At 37.1% G+C, this 19,061-nt stretch overlaps 1 protein-coding gene across 4 annotated transcripts in view; it reads left to right on the top strand.

Moving 5' to 3' along the window:
* The window catches only part of CDK14 (cyclin dependent kinase 14), a 311,217-nt gene that overhangs the window by 199,603 nt on the left and 92,553 nt on the right, over positions 1 to 19,061 (top strand). For 2 of the 4 annotated variants that reach the window (XM_042888949.1, XM_042888948.1), the window contains exons 11-12: positions 2,211 to 2,274; positions 13,928 to 13,976. In XM_042888949.1, coding sequence (XP_042744883.1) covers positions 2,211 to 2,274; positions 13,928 to 13,976 — 113 coding nt within the window. Of the gene's footprint in view, positions 1 to 2,210; positions 2,275 to 2,400; positions 2,496 to 2,665; positions 2,768 to 13,927; positions 13,977 to 19,061 lie in introns of those variants that run through there. The other 2 variants (XR_006181895.1, XM_042888950.1) reach the window with 2 other exon arrangements.

Here is a 19,061-nt window from a genome sequence, read left to right as displayed (position 1 = left end):
TACAGAAGTCATCTTCCATCAAGCCCTCTGTTGTTGGGTCTACTGTTCTGTTGAAAATCAGAATAATTCATTTCCATAGCTCCAAGTTCTACCTTAAATTGTTCTGATAAGTATCCTACTGTAAGCTTCATATTTTGTTAGTGGATTTTAATATTCAGCTTGCAATGACTTAGCTGCCTATATCTCATCTAAAATAAGAGGAAATTGAAAATATGTATTCGAAAAGGTGTGACTAATTTTACTACATTCATAGCATTTTGTGAGAGAATATTCCTCTCACTTGCAAGTGGGGCTGCAAAGTGCCAGCCCCGTTTCTCCGTTTAAACAAGCAGACTGAAGCAGCTCTGTTTCTAATCCACGGGCTCCCTCTCCTGGTCTGGGTGCTGCTTGGCACCAGCTGTACAGGTGCGTCTGTACCGGGGAGGTGAAAGTTACTTACAAAAGCAAATTGATTTAATCATGTAATAATGGGTCAGCGGTGTCTCTAACTTCTTTTATGTTTAATCATAGCACTGTTAGCAGTAGCACTCGAAGCATTTATAGCAATAATGAAGTGAGCTCTGGTGTTGTGATGATCTGGGTTGAAGGGCAAGGTTTCAAATGCTGATTAGGTCTTGTTTCACAAATACTGACAGCAAGATTCTGCAAATAATATTAACAAATATAATTAGTGAACTTGCATCTCCAAATAATTACATGAATGTATACTGTCTAATTGAAAAGAGACTGATGTCTTTGTTTCTCTAGCACTTTGATGTTCCACTTTCAGTTTGCAATTTCTTGCAAACGGTCCAATTTAGATGTGTTTTCTTCTATTTGAGGCATTAATCATTGTGTAGAGTGTCTTTGCACTACTATTTTCATATTAGAAACAGGCAATACTGTAAATTGCTTAACAAACTTGGTGCCCTGAAGTCATAAAACTCACCTTGTAGTTGTCTCTGCCTAAGAAGACACTGCTTCTACTTCAAATTTTTAAGCCAACTTCTAAATAGCATGAAATATTTTTTTGGCAGTTTCGAAGATTTTTTGTGTGTGTGTTTTCCACAAAATTTTTTAAGCATTAACTTATAAACACAAATAGTGTGTTTGTGATGCTCATTTTGTGCTGGAGTAAGTTACCGCACAGTGTCACAGTGACATAAGTTACACAGGATGAAAGATTTATTCAGAAGATCAGTGGTACAGGTAGGGGCAGGACTGGCAGAGAGGTTTTCTATGCTTATGACAATGCAAAATGAGCACAATACCAGTGTGAGATGCATTCACTTCACAAAATCAAGCCTTTATTCCAGGGCCTGAGCTTACAGCAAATACTGAAAACAGCCCCTAGGATTTTCATTGATGCTAGAAGCTGTATGAAAATTTGTAACAGGGAAGATCCCACAGGAGAACTTCCAAATTCTGCAATTCATTTAGAATCCCATTTTTAGAGCTGCTATTTCAGATGTTCCTCCCAGACACACTTAAAGCGAGCACTGTCACTTATGTATCATGAAGTAAAAACAATTGTGGAAGAATTAAATATAGCTGCTCTCTCAACTAATTTATCTTTTGTGCCAAAGACACCAGGAGTTGAACTTTTCATGTGGGCAAAGAATATAAGATGCAAGTGAGAAGTGTTAAGCTCTTTCCTGCTAACAGTTTGTCTGATTTGTGCTACAAGCTGAAGGGAATAGAAACAAAACACAATTTATGAGTCAATAATTTCTGTATTTTCTAAAATGTCACTTGTTCTAAGCTTACTACATCCATTTAAAATGACAGCTAATCTCAGCATGTTGCTATTCACACCATGTTCTTAGTCATCTGTTTTATCATCTGTATAAATCTTCTATCCTGACATCTGTTACTAAGTGTCTGTTCAGTTAAGTTTACAGGGATTGAAATTATTTCCAAGGTCAAAAATTTAGCCTGTGTAACATCAGCATTCTGCATCATACGAGTAGCTTGAACTAGTCAGTGGAAAGTAGCTTTAACATGTATCAGTCAAGCAGGTTGTCTGATGCAAACATACCATCATTTACTAGCTCCAATGGTACCTTGTAACCACAGTAACTTTTAGCTTTTTGTACCCCTAATAATTAAGCCTATATACAATATAGATTTTGAGGTACATTGAGCTCTTTGGAGGAATGGCTTTTTGCAATGCAATGAATCATCATGATTTCCCCATTAAAGCTGCTTGTTTCTTTTTCTGTTATGCACAGGTACTTGGAACACCAAATGAAGATACATGGCCTGGAGTCCACTCATTACCCCATTTCAAACCAGGTAGGTCTAAATATCACATTCATCTACGTTTTCCTTTACCTGAAAATACAGGTAAAGGAAACAGGTAATTCCTGCCCACATTCTAGGAACTTGCTCATGAAAGCATCCCTTGTGTTTTTTTGGCAGCTCCTAATTTACTAAAGAACCTCCACAATGTTCAAAATGACCTGAATTCGGTGCAGAAACCATAATGCACATTTGCTTGTTCCTCGCTATTTATTATGCTCAAAGTGTTGTTATTTGTTTGATTGTTTTTTTCCTTTTGCTTAATTTCTTTTGCTCTCTTTTGCTTTTTCTCCTGTTTATTACAAAATAAGCCCCGACCTGTTTGCATTCCTCTGCTATGTTTTGCTACTGAGCATCATAACTTGGCAGGCTGATTCCCAAATAGCTTTACTTTTCCACAGACCACTCTGAACTTTAAGGAATACTGAAGGAAACCAAAGAAGAGGGGAAAGACTTAGTGAAACCTGAAGCTACTACTAGATCATCTGTTAGTACCTTTCTACAAGTTACTTTTTTTAGTGGGTGCTATAATCTAAGTTGTCACAGTCTACAACTATTACTGAATATTTACCATCTGATACATTTGTGCAAAAAGAAGCAAAGAGTGTGTTCCCTAGAGACTTATAAGTACAAAGTCACCTTCATTATGCCACAATGAAGTTTGATGTGGGGCCTGTACTCCATCAGTACAAATGATGTCGTTGACAGAATTAATTCAGGACTTACATTTCAGATATCTTGCTCCTTGCATGCCTAAGTAGTCTAAGGAGCCTCAGTAGGCTCCTGGTTCTTCTTTACTGCAGACAGCGTTCCCTTTAGCTTTGTCATAAACTGTGAAAACTTGATATTCTGTGTCATTTAAGACTAATTTCCAAGTCTTCTTGTATGTCCAATTTAGAGAAAAAGATTCCTCTTTCATTCCGGCATGTCTTGTTCGTTAGATTTGCAGTATTGTAATGGCAACTCTGGCTATTTCTGGTGGGTGGTAAAGCAGAGAACTTGAAAAGGACAGAGATCAAGGCAGGTCTAAAAATGAGAGAGAGAAATATTGTTGGTTTTCTTCTGGTAATAAAACAAAGCTTTGAGAAAAGGACAGGCAGACATTTTTGCACACTTCCACACAGCTTTTCAGTCTCTGCCCTACTTGGTCTTATTGCTGTGTAGTTACACAATCATAGAATCATAGGGATTGGAAGGGACCTCTGGAGATCATCAAGTCCAACTCCCTGCTAGAACAGGTTCCCTAGGGTAGGCTGCAAAGGAAGGCATCCAGGCAGGTTTTAGTATCTCCAGATATTCAGACTCTACAGCCTCCCTGGGCAGCCTGTTCCAATGCTTGTAATTCACAAAATAAAGAATTTTTTTTCATGTTTGCATGGAACTTTGTACTTTCCAATTTGTACCCATTGCCTCTTTTTCTGTTGCTGAGAGCTACCGAAAAAGAGCCTGGCCCTATCCTCATGACATCCTTAGATACTTGTGTTGCTAACATCCCCTCTCAGTCTTTTCTATGCCTCATCAGTGCAGAGTAGAAAGGGACAATCACCTCACTCAACTTGTTGGCCACACCTTTTTATAATGCATATATGCATTATAGTATGCATTCCTGCATATATGCAATTGATAGTATTCTTCCTAAATTAGTGTGAATTAAACTTTTTAAGTATTCAAGACTTTGTGATTCTCATTTCTGTTACTGATTAATAAGTGAGACCACTTGCAGAATCCTTACAAAAATTCAGTGGTCTTTAAAAACATTTCAAAGATACTGCTTTTATCCAAGGAGATTAAAGAAAAGGAGAAAACCTGGAGATGCTGATGTACGTTCTATGAATTTATTTTCCTTCACATTCTGCATTCAAGAGTTTTGAACAGTAGATGGCAGCCAAGAAACTTCCTGGCTTAATTCTTCTTTGCTTTTTAATTGTCTTTAGGAGTGTGGGTTTATTACCACAGAAGAACATCAGGAAATAAATCCACAGTGCATATTCCATTAAATCTAATTTTTAGACAGGCATTGTGTTAGACTGTCCCAGAATTTTGCCAGCTATGAGTGTAAAATACTTATAAAAATGGGGAAAGGAGGGAAGGTGCCCCTGAATCAGAACATGGTCATTTGGTATTTTCACATTTCTGCTCGATGTACTCTTTGTTCTCTCAGATCCTTTTCACCTCTGAAGTATGCAGATCTGCAAGTTAGAATAATTATTATCCCATGGCAATTGTTTAATGATTCTAGGACCTGTTAATACAAAGTGCTGAGCTCTTATTTCTATATACTGTGGAGGTCTAAGAGCACTCCAAAGGAAAAAGCCCTTCTTTGTAGTTGCTTGAAACACATGTTGTGTTCTACATTCCCTTTGTGTCTTGGTTTAAAAAATAAATAAATAAAAAATACAGTAATAGAAACAATAATCTAACTGGACAACCAAAATTTGGTCTAAATACCCCAAGAGTAATAGGACTTTGTGCTGGTAGAACTTGAAATTGTGAGAGCAGCAAAAGACATCTCCTCTGGGATCACACCAGGATACTAGCAGCAGTTTCTGCACACAGTGTTCTGACCCATGGACTGTGCTGGATTTACACTGTGTGCTCATGCTGATGGGGTCAATGGAGCTATTTAGGCATGGATATCAGGTGCTCTGTTGCTTCTGAAGAATACGATTTCCTTTGTGCCATTCTGTGCATGGCAGTTTTCTGTCAGTGGCAAGGCTGACTGGCTCCATCTACCAATGCTCAGCCAGCCATGTTCCCTTTCCTATTGGTCTGAAATTGTTACACTTTATGCCCTAGACAAAACATTCTAAGTTTAGGGGACCAAAACACTCTTTTTTCCTGAATAATTTATTAAGAGCAAAGTTGAATGATTTCATTTATTTCTTAGATTAATACATTCAGGATAACTTACTCTTTTCCTTTCCTTAGCCAGAGTGCAGAGTAACCTGAAATGTCTCATCAGCTCTCAACCAATTCCATTATTCTTTAAGATCTGTGAAATTACTGCATTTGATTATACATGATATAGGGTTAAATAACTCCTGTGCTTTGTGTGCCTTTGTGTGGACTGCGAGTTTTAAGACAGCACTGGTGATGAGAGTATCAACGTCTACTCAGGGAAGGTTTTCATGCCATAAACTGAGTTAACCATATAAGTGAGCATAAAACAATGGGATTTAAACAGGACGTATTAGTAGTAACTCTACTAAAAAAAATAATAATAATAAAGTGGCACATTAAATGTCTACAGAGTTGGGAAGACTTATGAGAGCAGAAACAAGATTTCATTGTATTTCTTGTTTGCATAGATATAAATAACTAATTTTCGTGCTGTGATTTGATAGGACGCAGTCCAGTGCTGCAGGGAACTAATCACATTTTAATGGGAGAAACAAGTAATGACTGAAAAACATGACATTAGCCTCTTCTCCCCTAGAGTGGCCAAAGGTCTGATTATTCTGGGAAGCAGCCAGTGCATAAATGGTGATCCCTGACATCTTTATATGCAGGAACTTTTCTGATGCTGAATTAGAGATGCATTTCTAAGGGTAGCAGTGGGTGGCTCTACATCAGTTAAACTCCTAACCTCAGTAATTTTAACAGTCTGTAACTATGGAAGTAAAATGGATGTGATTTGTTTTTACCATAGAAAAGTGAGAAAACAACTTATATGCCTGCTTTGAGATCTTGGATTGCAGTCCATCTCACAAATACTGAAAGTGATATGGGAGATACTTAGATAAAATTTGGCCTATTCTTTGAGTTTATCAAGATCAGCCTGAACCGTTTGTGTTTGCAGACATGCACACAAGCACAAATGCACACATTCTGCTTTGTAAATTGCTTTCATGAATGATCTAAAAAATGTATTTGAAAATTCTGAAATAGGTCAGAATTTAGGATTTGTGTTTTACTTCTGTGATTCACTTTGAGGCTATCATGATTGCTACAATCTTGAATGTGTCTTCCTGTACTCAGATACAACCAAAGAAACCCAGCCACTCAGGATCATTGTGAAAAGAACTTATTTGCCCTCACATAGAAGGCAGTTTGAGTAAATTACAAGATGGAACAGTGTTCTAAAACATGCTGCTTCTTTGCCAGCCTCATAGAACCATAGAATCATTAAGGTTGAAAAAGACCTCTAAGATCATCTAGTCCAACTGTCCACCTACCTCAAATATGTCCCACTAAATCATGTTTCTAAGCACAGCATCTGCACATTTCTTGAATACCTCCAGTGGTGGTGATTCCATCACTTTCATGGGTAGCTCATTCCAGTAGCAGACCATTCTTGCAGAAAATAAATTTTTCCTAATATCTAATATGAATCACCCCTGGTGCAGCTTGAGGCATTACCTCTAATCCTATCACTGTTGTGTGGGATAAGAGGCAAACCCAACCTTAGCATAAACTCCTTTCAGTAAGTTGTAGAGAACTATAAGGCCTCCCCTCAGCCTCCTCTTCTCCAGACTAAGCAATCTGGGGTCCCTCAGCAGCTCCCCATAAGACTTGTGCTCTAGGCTCCTCACCAGCTTTGTTACCCTTCACTTGGAACACACTTCAAGGCCTCAATGTCTTTCTTTTTGTGAGTGGCCCAGAACTGAACACAGTACTCAAGGTGCAGCCTCACCAGAGCTGAGTAGAGAGGGATGATCACCTCTCCGGTGCTGCTAGCTATGCTACCTCTGATACAAACCAAGATGCCACTGGCGTTCTTGGCCACCCGGGCATACTGCTGGCTCAAATTCATCCAAGCGCTGACCAACACTCCCAGACTCTTTTCCTTTTCACATCTGAATCTTCCTGGGTTTTGTATTATTCTTTCCATCTACATTAAATCTCCCATTTTTCCTAGTCTAGACTCTAATTTCCTTTTCTCTCCAGCCATTTCTGATGGATTCAGTCTCTTCCAAATAATTGAGCAAGATAAGCCACTCATACTGACATCCACACTTAATTTTCTACTCTTCCAATTTTTGTGGAATTGTTGATGTGTAATATCCATACTGGGAAGTTGAATTGGGATTTGGCAGAAGATCCTGTCACTGAGGAAAAGGGTAGAAGTCAGAAGATAAACAAGGTGATGCTGACCATTAAGAGATGTTAACTGTCAAGGAGAGTGGTTTGCAATATTCAGTGTGTGCGCCTCAGTATACAATACTATCTCTAGGTGAGAGAAACTTTCATATTTAATCTTGGGCTGGTGATGTGGGAGCCTGAATCTGTGTTCAACAGACTATCAGAAATAATATAAAGTAATATACCTGAAATGGGTGGCTTTTATGAGACAGTAGAAACATCTACAGAGTATTATTGTTTTCTAAAACAGAATCCAGGTGAAGATGAAAACACTTAAGAGAGACTGTCCTTAAGGAGAAAGCAGAAGGAAACTATGTCGGGAAAACAGCATTCGTAGGAAATATTGCAGTTTCGTGGCAAATGTTATGAAGTTTGCCAGAGATTGATAGAAACTTCGTGGATTTAGTATTTAAAAAAAAAAAAAAAAAAAGTACAACAAAACTCCTGACTGTGTGACTGACAAATCACTGAAGAGCTGCTGTTCTGACTGAGGAATACCGCTTTGCTTCCCAGATGATCAATAAATATAGATTTAGTTTAGAAATGGGATCTACCTGTATCTTAGCAGCTGACTGATAACCAAGATTTATCAAAGAATTAAGTCTTCATTTAATCCACTCCAGACTGGATTGAGAGAAGAAACTCCTTTGACACGAAGTCATGAAAATACTGCATATGAGGGCATACAGCTTTTCAAATTTCCGTAACAGGTTTTCACCAAAACCTGTCAACAATTTGTTATACACTGAATCAATATTTTTGCCTGTTTCCATCTAGACTGATGCCAACAAATGTTTCTAGGCAAAGGGAGATTCTCTACTGTTAAGTTGTTAGGGCATTTTCTGGCATACTTTAGTTTATATCTTCCAAATAATTACTTTCAGGCATTCTTTGGGAGTTATCATGGGCAGGAGGCCATCCCCACTAAGGAGGAGGTCTCACACCTATCATGGGGGTGGGAGGGTGCTGCAGTAGCACAGACATTGTACAGTGGTTGCAATTTGCAAGTCCCAGCTACATTTCACTTACTGGTATAGGTGTAATCTTAAGGAATTTGAGCATTTGACTCAGAGAGGTATCTGGAAAGAAGAATTAACTTGAAATTTCTCTCATTCTTTTTTAGTTTTGTCAAAATTGTAATATTCACATGTTTTCTCAAGTCTCTGGTATCGATGACCCAAGGGAAGCAGCACTGTTGGTGTTTTCATCAGTCTTGAAATAAAATTGCATCAAACTAAATGTTAAAGTAACTAGTATATATGCAATGGAGCCAGATAAAAGGCAGAGCCATTTCAGATGGTACTGTAATTCAGTTCAGTACTTTATCTGTACTAGCTAATAAGCTTAACACTTCCTTTCCATACTCAATAGAGACCCTAGAACAGCTTCTCTTGCTTCCTCTGTACACACCTTCTGCTCTGCTCTGTCCTCTCCCTTTTGAAAGAGAGAGGAAGAAAGGAAAAGAGAAAACAAAGTTTAATTCAGTATTACAATAAAACTCCTCTTTTGATTTAACTTCAGTAAAAATTCAAATTGCACAGTAGAGCTGCAAATAGAGCTTGACATTTTTTCTTCAGAATAGACACGTCTTCATGTCTTTAGCTCACATAATGTAAATGTTTTTTGGATCAAATCTTTAATAAAAATAGCATATCTGAGTTTTACATATCACAGTGCAATGTTAGTCACTTTAGATTTAATTTAAAGAAATGCAAAGAAAACTGTTTTAAAGAAATTGTGCAATAGACTTTTCAAAATATTAATTATGGTGGTATTTAAATATTTGCATTTAAGCTGATCACATTTGGTTTTAAATACAGAAGAACGTTAATCAAGGAATGCATATTAGCCAGCATGTTTTGATTAGCAACATAAAAAATGCCTTGAAGTCAAACCGCATTTTAAATTCTTTGGTTTAGACTAGAAGCTGATTATCAATAGTGTTAAAAAGGAGCTAAAAATCAAAATGTAGTCTGTTTCTAATTCTTCTGTAGCTCTTCTTGCCTATTCTATGTTCTTGCAAGGCAAATGTGCCAAAGGTACAATAGTTCATGTGTCTTTCTGACAGATAAAGGAGAATTAAACCTCATTGTGCGTTATGTTACTTAAAATGCAAGTGCTTATTTTTTCAATTCTCACAGCAGACCAGTAGCTCTTCAGTGGTCTGCTAATAAGCTCACTAGTGAGTTCTGCTGAAATTCTCTTCTGTTTGAACCTGCCCTTGATGCAAGGCTGTCAGATGGAGTGTGTTTATCGAGCAGATAATGATGTTTGCAGTGAAGAGCACATAGGTATATATGTGGGCACACAAATATGCATATATAACAGAATTGCTTTAGAGCAATTGTCTAAAGAAAACAAAAAGAAAGTAAGAGGGTAAGAGGCAAGCTCTGTAGAAATATTGTTATTACTAAAACCACTAAATGCAGCTGGGTGTAATGGATAAGCTTTCTGGCACCAGCTTTATTTATTTATTTTTTTCTTTAGTTTTCTGTATCTTCAAGCTGAAAATAGCTTGGGAGCAGTTGCATGAAAGCATGCTTTTCAATGCATCAGATTTGTCATATTAACCAGCTCAAGAAATCTCCCTCTCCTACCTCTGGCTGCTCACTTCTAGCTCCATTTTGTGATTGTTATTCTTTCCAGTAGCACTCATTTGTGGGGCAGAGATGTAAAATCCTCAGTGACACAAGAGGCATTGAGTATGTTACGCTAAAAGATCTGAAACAAATAAAAACTCAAATTCATTTGCTGCAGGAAGAATGTTTGTGTGCCCAGCATCTCCCAGTGGGCTGGCTTTAGTGTCTGACAGAACAGTGAATGCTGTCTCTGGGGTGGTCATCTGGAGGTGTGGATGTAGCATGTCAGCCTACAGCTGTGCTACAGTCTGTGCTCTGTTAAATGCTTAAGAGTAAATGGTATGTTACAGGATGATCACGTGATTGGTACTTTGTCACATTAAGGAATATTAATACTGTATTTTTGTTCTTGTTTCTGCAGTCCTGTGTAAGGTACTCTTTACACTGTGTTTGATTATGAGCAACTTCTTAATCAAAATTTAGCTAAGTTGTCTTCTAAGAAGCAAAAGGTAGAACACTTCTAGGTGCTATGGGATTTAAATAACAAGTGAGGTCTCCCTTCTTTTGTTACACATAATGACAAATCCCCTTTGGCTAGTGAAATATAGCATCCATGCGAAAAGCCAGCTCTTTAACAGTGAGACATGGTAGCTCATGATGATGATGGTATATATCTGGGATAAAAAATCAGAGGATCAATATTTGTTTCCTGAATTTGTTTCCAGAAGATTTACAAATATTTAAGTGTTTGCATAAAGTAAATTAAAATTGTGCTTTTTACTCTGTATTTTAGAGCTTACCGTGTTTGTCTTCCAATGTTTTTATTTGAAACAAGCATATTTCATAATCGTAATCACAAAATATCTGAACTATAAAGATTCAAAAATACCTTAAATCAAGTCTTAATCTGCAAATGTGCAAATTTTCAATTTTTCTTTTAATTCAGATGTTGATGAGAGTGGCACCTATGACAGCAAGACAGTGTGCTCTGCAGACTTGACAGTGGCTTGTCTGCACTGGGGCATGATTGCATGGGTGGGTGATGATGCAAATGTTTGTAGGGAACTCCTACTTGAGATCATTTGCATTATGGTTCTGAGGGAATGGAAGTAAGTTTTGGGTTCCTTCTGTAAAGTTGGACTGACCACCTCTTCTGCTGCCTTTTGCAGTATGTGTCAAGCAAATGTTTCCTTTTTTTGGAGGAGCATTCAAGGTAATTCTGCAGTATTACAGGATCTCATACAGTCAAAATCTACCAACTGATATTACTAATTTTTATTATCAAATCTATGGAGCATCTGAAAAATAAATACCAAAATGTTATGGAATGCTTGAAAATATAAAATTTAATTTCATACTGTTGGTCACGGTCACAGGCATAGCTTTAAATCCAGTTGTGTTAAATCCATCTAGTAACAACAGACGGGGCATCCATGTAGGTATGTGAAAGTAGTTCATGCTGAAAAGTAACTCAGAGGAAAACTTAGGGATGTAGTTGTGAGACTGAATTCCAGTTCTCATTAATTGGACACAGAAAGGAGATTCTCAGATAAAAGGAGGCAATGACCTCTTTATTTGTCTGCATTGTGGCTACCAGGTTGATATTGACAGGCATGTTGTCTGTCAATTATTTTGTTGCCATAATTCAGGACTTTAAAAAATTGGATCATGGTGGAAAAAATCAGTGACAAGACTGTTGTAGCTCCTCTATAAATCAAAATAATTGTTATTCTGTTTTTTATTCTCTGAAGAATGATTACTTAAAGAAAACATTAAGAGCTGGGATGTACAGGAGACTGGCTTAATTGCCACAGCAGTCCCATTTACTCTGTGAAAGTTAACAAAATTCTGGCTGGAGGCATACCCAAAAACTTTGGTAGAGAAAAATGAGAGCTTTATTCGATCGGTGTTTTCCCTTCTTCTGCAGAACTTAAAGAGAGGAGTTTCTAATCTGCTTTAAAGTAGAGGGAAAGAGTTGATATCAGTGCTGAAGAGAAGCATGGTTTGCAGTCACACAGCAAATGAATGGAGGACTCAGGACATTGGCCTCTTATAGAGGGCTTCACCCTTACTGTGTTCTTCCTAGTTTCCCCTCTCACTGCCTGATACATATATGATGAATAAGGTACTTATTTAAAAAGAAAATATAAAGAAGGAAGATCACTTTGAAAAGTTTGTTCATTTTGACTGTGTATGCCCAGAATTTACATAACTGATTCCAATATTTCAGTTTTGTAGTAAAATCTCATCTGGGATAGCAATAGTTTTTCATTTTCTTGCAGAGCTGAAACAGGTCTTTGGACCTATAAGCAATTTGGCGAAATATGACTTGGTGCTTCACTGTGAAAATATGCTAAATTGCTTAGAATGAACCTGTCAGTCCTTTAAAAAATAACGTGTATGTAGCTCTGCCAGTATCTGACCTAACCTGAATGAGGCGTGAAATCAAGAGCTGTCTTTCCGTAGATTTGAGTTAGCTCTTCAGAGATTCTTCAAGCCAGTTCAGTCCTCATTCCACCAAGCACTTCTCTGCACCAACACAGACTACTGTGCAGATCTGCGCTGTATTAGCTGAACTCTAATGTGCATCTCAGCCTCATCCAGTACGCAGCACTGCCATGCTGCAGACTGTTTCTTTGTCCTGGGTTAGAAGGGACCTCTGTGATCACCTAGTGCTAACACCCCTGCTACAGGCAGGGACATCTCCCTCTAGACCAGGTTGCTCAAAGTCCCATCCAGCCTGGCCTTGAACACCTCCAGGCTGAGGGCATCCACAAACTCCCTGGGCAACCTGTTCCAGTGTCTCACCCTCATCACAGTAAAGAATTTATTCCTGATATATAATCTAAATCTACCCCTTTCCAGTTCCAAAACCATTTTCCCTCAGCCTGTCACCACATGCCCTTATAAAACGTCCTTCCCCAGTTTTCCATGGGCTCTCTTCCAGTACTTCAGGCATTCTCTTCCCCAGGATGAGGAGCCCCAGTTCTCTCAGTCTGTCTCTGCAGGGAAGGTGCTCCAGCCCTCTGATGATCAAGCCATTCTCTGCCTAGCCTGTTTCTGTAGATATATATGTAAAAATACTCTTGTAACTATATGGTACATCTGTTAAATATCATTCTCTTCAGTAGAGTGGAAACAAAATTAAATGTTTTTGTGGGTTTCTTTTTGAATATTTTGTAAATGTGGAGTTTATTCAGGGCACCTAATGACGTCATGCCTGGGCAAATGGCCAGAGTGAGTAGTGTGATAAGGCTTCGTGGAAAATGTTTTTATATTCTCCAGCCAAATAGCATATGTTCCTTACTGAGAGGCGTTTAGCTCCTGTTCTAAGCATTAGCCGAGTGTGGGCTCTTCAATTTTGCAGCAGTTTTCATAGCATCATTCTTAGCCAACAAGAGCCCTAATGCAGAGCAAGGATTTTCATGGATCTGGGAGGGAAAGTAATTACATCTGAATGAGCTGCCAACATGTTGCCTCTGCTGGTTATTTGTATGTGTTCTTTAGAAAGTGAACTCCTATGTAGCCATCATGTTTTGCGCATCACACAGCCCCGCATTAACTCCTCATGGGAACCATGAAAACGTGACAGGTCACAGAGAACTGCATTCATGATTAAGAAAAATAAAACTAATTTTAGATGTCAGGCATCTTTTTTTTTTCTTTTTTCTCTTTTTTTTTTTTTTTTCCCTAGCAATCAAAAGTATTTTGAAAATATTTTAACAGTTTCCATTTGTGGTGATGTTGCAGTGAGTGAATTTTTTTGTCATGATATCTTGGGTTGTTTTTTTTTTTTTTTTTTATAAGAACTTTGTGTTTGCATGGCAATTGCTTCTGTGTTTTTTTACTTTCCATATGTAGGGACTTGAGCTGCTGTAGTTGCATAAAAATGGTGAAAACTGAGGGTTAATAACTATGCTTAAAAAAATAAAAATAACTGGTTTTAGCATAGATAATTGAATGTACATCTTCTTTTTTTGTTACAGAACGGTTTACACAGTACAGCCCTAAAAACCTTAGGCAAGCATGGAATAAGTAAGTCATTTTTGTTTTAATTATTATTATTTTTTTTACTCTTCAGGGATATGACTCATGCCAATCTGAAGTTATCACAATTAATTTATAATGGCTTTAACTTTTTTAATCGTGGTACATATATAAAATTGCTGAAATATTGTTCTTTCCTGCTTCTGTCAACTTTGAATGTTTTTTGAATTGGCAATTTTCTATAAATAGGGAGAAACTGCATTGCATAGTACTTTATTCATGGGAATGTAAACTAGCAAGGTTGTTGAACTCACTGCAAGATGTTTCATATTGCTTCAGACCATCAGTTTTGAATCTTCAACTATAAGTATGTTGAGACTTTTAAATGATCTGTTTCTAATCAGCCTTGAAGGGATTGTTGTTTTCAAGCAATCATCCCCCGTTGCAGGTTCCTTGCTGTGAGTTAATAGCCATACTGTTGTATATTTTAATTAATTTGACTGAGAAAGTCAGTGTGAATTTACTTTATTTTTTTCTTTAATATTTCCTGAAATTTGTTGTGTTTATGTCAAATGGCTGCTGATATAAAGGTGTTGTGCTCCAAATCCAGAAACATTGCCTACTGAACCAGGAGTGCCTAACCCACCATGTGTGTGAAGTTTACTAGATTTCTCAGCACGTGCAGGTTCTTTGTAGGCCGAATATTTGACCTCCTACACTTTGAAGAAAGCATATACTGTTTCAGTTGAATGAGTAGAGTAATAACTATATCAACAAATTTTCTGGACAGAAAAAATCAGAATTTTTCTCCTCCTTTTGACTTTTTTTTTTCTTTTTTTTCAGCAGGGATTGGCCTCTGCTTGTTTTTTTGCTTTTTTCTTTTTTTTTTCCTGACACTCATTCCAAATTTTACTGTGATACCAACTGACAGTAAAAGTCAAAATCCTTTTTCAATATCATATTTGTTAACAATAGTATGTGCCTACAACTCCAGAATTCAGTCATCTGCCCAAGAGGTGATTAGGTTTATTCTCAATTTGCCAATCTCTTATTCCTTCTATTTCTGCTCTTTCCCATCCCATTTGGTCCAACATGGTGGACTGAATCACAAAGGCATTCTTCATTAAAACCAAAATAAAATTTTTGAAATTGCGGTTAAATGAACAAAAGAAGTCATCTCTAAGTGTGCCAGGATCATTGCTAAAATCAGAAGTTAGTTCTCAGATAGGATGCCATCAAATGCCCATTCTTCTGGTCAGAACCTGCATTTCTATAATGCCTTTCATGACTGTGTACTCTCCATTACTACACCATTCTCCTTTGTTACTATTTCATTCCTGCAATTAGAGATACAAAGCTAACAGACGACAAAGCCAGTGCAGGCTTTCACAAATGTTGAGCGTCACCTGCCATAGTCAACTGACTTTCAACAGTCTGTAGACAAGCTCCTGGGTAGTCCAATTCAGACTGGAGGCCTAATTTAGTGGAAGAGATATTTACTTTTTATAATACAAAGAGCAACAGAGGGATTAGCTTCTCTTACTGTTAGTTTTTGGGAAGATTTCAAAATAGTCTTGCCATTTCTTGTGATCATTGCAGGCATCTTGCAGCATCTCATTCTACCTCAGTCAAGCTGCTTAGACTGATGTAATTCCCTGAAAGTCACAGCTTTCATTTAAAAACTTACTCAAATTGTCTATTTTCTGTCCTTTGACAAGGAACAAACTTGCAAGTTCATCTTTTCTTTGAAAGTAGTTAATGAAATACAAAAGCTTGGAAGAAGCAATTATATTACAACATAGGCAATTAGATTTGGATTGGGAAAGAGGGACAAGGAAACTAATGCTGATGTGAATGTTTTTGCTTTGGGGCATATATATACGTGAGTAATGTGAATAGATATTGCCACGCTATTCCATCCATTCTGCAAGCATGGACTGACTGTTTTTCCATACTTAACAGCAATTAGACCTAACAGTTTCTCCTGTGCACAAATCAGGATAACAATAGATTTGAAATTAAAAGCTGCTATCTTACATTGCTTTCAATTTCATGATATATTTTTTAAATATCAAAAAGGAACAAAATCCAGTTTGCTTAGAACAACTCTTCAGTCTCTGAGAATTCATAACTGACACAAGTTATGATCACATCACAGACTGTTTCAAAGCTTCTTCATTCCTAAGAAACCCTTCAAAAAATATTTACACACTTACATTGCTTCATGCATAAAGGATTTGCAATTTTTCAGTATAAATGAAGAGATTGAAAGACTGAAAGCAGGAAAAATACATAACTTCAGTGCTTCATATGTGAAGTTCTACTGTAATAGGAAATATTTAGGGCCCCAAAATGATGTATCATTTACATTCAAAATATAAAGGATTTTCTCTTTTTCCACTGTAAGTCTTTATCTGTGTGCTGCATTAGAATGCTGTGGCTTACACAGTTGTAGTTAAGTTTCTGTTATAGGCATCATATAATAAAGACCTGGTGTCCATGTCTTTATAATTCAACTATAAAACTTTACACATTGACAGACTGATTCATCTTTGAATTTTTCTGTTTTTATTAGGATGTTTCAAATAGCAGAGCAATATCTATTCTAAAATAATTATCCTTTTTTAACATCCTGATTTAATTTGCTGAAGACTGTCGCAAAATTGTTCCATTTAAAACAAAATGGTTTTAAGGATAATTGGGTTAAGTGTGAGACCTAAAACATGAAGAAAAGCATGTAATGTTTTGTTTTAAAATATATATTGTTTTTATTACAAATATATTTTTTTCTATGCATTTAGCTAAGCACTTTTGATAGGCAAACCTTAAAGAACAATGTTAATGGTCGTAGAAAGATATACATGTTTGTTAAAACTTCAGATTTGATGGATAAAGTTACTAATTGAAACGACTTTTTGCAATTTGAGGCTAGCATGGGCATCAGCCTTTGTGGCAGGAAAGTGTTTTAGACAATCTCTGTACCAATCTCTAGATGGTATTAAGTAAGTGTTTTATGGATATATTCTAAAGTAATATCCCAGGATGGTTTTTGAAAGTTTGTAATTGTATCTTTTAACACTATTTTAGATTGAGAGGAAGGGGTTGTCTGAAAATTGGCTTACCACTGATGCAGCTATTAATCTCTGCTACAGTAAATATTTCTACCCAGTGCAGGTATACACCAGTCAGGTACAGGGCCATGGTGCTTCTCAGTTCAACTCTGCACCATTCAGACTTACAAATGTGGACAGAGGCAACAGAAACTCTTCTGAACAGTTTCAACAACCTCTATTTGTAACAGTATTGCAGTGGACAATAAGTTTATCTGCACAGTACCTCTCTGAGGTGAAATCCTTTACTGCATTTCATAGACTGGAGGTTGAGGTACAAAGATTTTAAGAAATTTGTCACACAGAAACTGTAGGACAGTGCAAGAATTGAAATTGGTGCTCCCAGATCCGGAGATTACACCTTTCATTTTCTAATTTCATTTTCGCAGTGAGTTTTTTGCCATTTACTGCTCTGCCTTTCAAAACTAAGCACGGTCCACCCCTTTATCTTTTGAGACCTTTACATGGAAGAATAACTATATGGTTTCAGAAATCTTCAGAGAGACTTACCTCGAAATATACACTACAATTTATGTCAGGATAGGTTAGTAGAAGGAAGGATAATGCTCTTCCAAATTCCACAGAACTGTCTCATGCCTATAAGGCAGAAGATACAAACAGACAAACAAAAATCAATCAATCAGCAACAGCAAAAAATAGAACACCAACCTAAGAACTCCCAGAAAGCCACAGGTGTAAATTGAAGGTGAGATGTTTACACTTGACTGACTATACCAGCTTCCACAAGACGTGAAGTTTAAAGGCAGAGCTAATGGAACAGGGGAAATGGAAAAACGATGCACATAAGACAGTGACACTTTAATTCCCAGACCAACTGAATATTAGCAGAAAGTGTGGAATGTAACAGCAATATCAAACTGAAACCCAGCACCCTTGTTATATGAGGAATCAGATCCCTTAACAGTAGTGGTCAATATCCCACTTTTGGACAGTGTTTGAGGGAAGTCATGTAAAGTAATGTAACACATATTGAATTAAGTCCTTTTGAGGCTGTTTCCACACTGTTTGTGAAAGCATCTAAAAATTAGGAAGATAACATTTACCGGGTAAAATCTGGTTATAAGTTTTGTAGAAAACAAAGCTTGCCTTGACTTCCCTCTAGTATAAAGCTTCATGTACATTATGTTACCTAACATTGAGGAATGTGATTATAAAATGCTGGTCTAAAAATAATTAAGATGTGGTAATATGATCTTCCTATAGAGACCATAGTGAATTATATTATTTTTTTTTTTCACCTTTTTTCTGAACTTTTCTGTTCAATTACTTCTACACAATAAAATCCAAGAACACTCTGCCTTCAGAATGCAGTGCAGCCTCTTTCAATTTGCAAAAGCTTCTCCACAATAATAAACCCTTACGGACAAATGACAAAGGAGAACTAATTATCCTTGTACGTATTTGGTAGGATATAAAAAGCTTTTTCAGATCCTTCTGTCATAATGGGTTGCACAGTGAGAAATTAGGTTGGAAAGAAAAGGTGCAATTGAAAACACAAACTTTGCTCTGCATAAATAGCATTGCTACTTCATAATTCTCCAACATGTAGTATTTATTATAGAACTGAGACTTCATTCTTACGTCCCACTAGTCCCACTGCTGAGGATTTCTTCCTCCAACAAAATGGCCTCTGTACTTGCGACCGCACTTCTTGAGGACACTGTTGCATTCCAGGATGGCCTTGCCTATTTTGGGACTGCTTTTGTGAAAACTTCCTGAATAAAGCAAAGCAAGCAGATAGAGATGAGTCTATTTGCTTTGAATCTGTATTTCATTTCAACCATGACATAGACTTTGGAACTGTTAGAAGCTGAGACTTGGGGATGGGGTTTTTTGCTGTTTGTTTTGTTTGCTTTGTTGTTTGTTTGTTTTAAGAAAACTTTCGCCTTAGCGAGGTTTTAACAAAAACTAACTTCACTAAGGCGAAAGAAAATTCTTCTAATTGCTATTTTTGTCCCTTTCACCCACCACCCCATGAGCTACATTGTTCATAGCAATGCAG

This window comes from Lagopus leucura, unplaced genomic scaffold, assembly GCF_019238085.1.
Source record: "Lagopus leucura isolate 7727_CA_CO unplaced genomic scaffold, USGS_WTPT01 Super-Scaffold_100157, whole genome shotgun sequence".
Classification (NCBI taxonomy): Eukaryota; Metazoa; Chordata; class Aves; order Galliformes; family Phasianidae; genus Lagopus; species Lagopus leucura.
The sequence above is the reverse complement of the archived record's forward strand: the minus strand, read 5'-3'. Positions and strand labels throughout refer to the sequence as shown.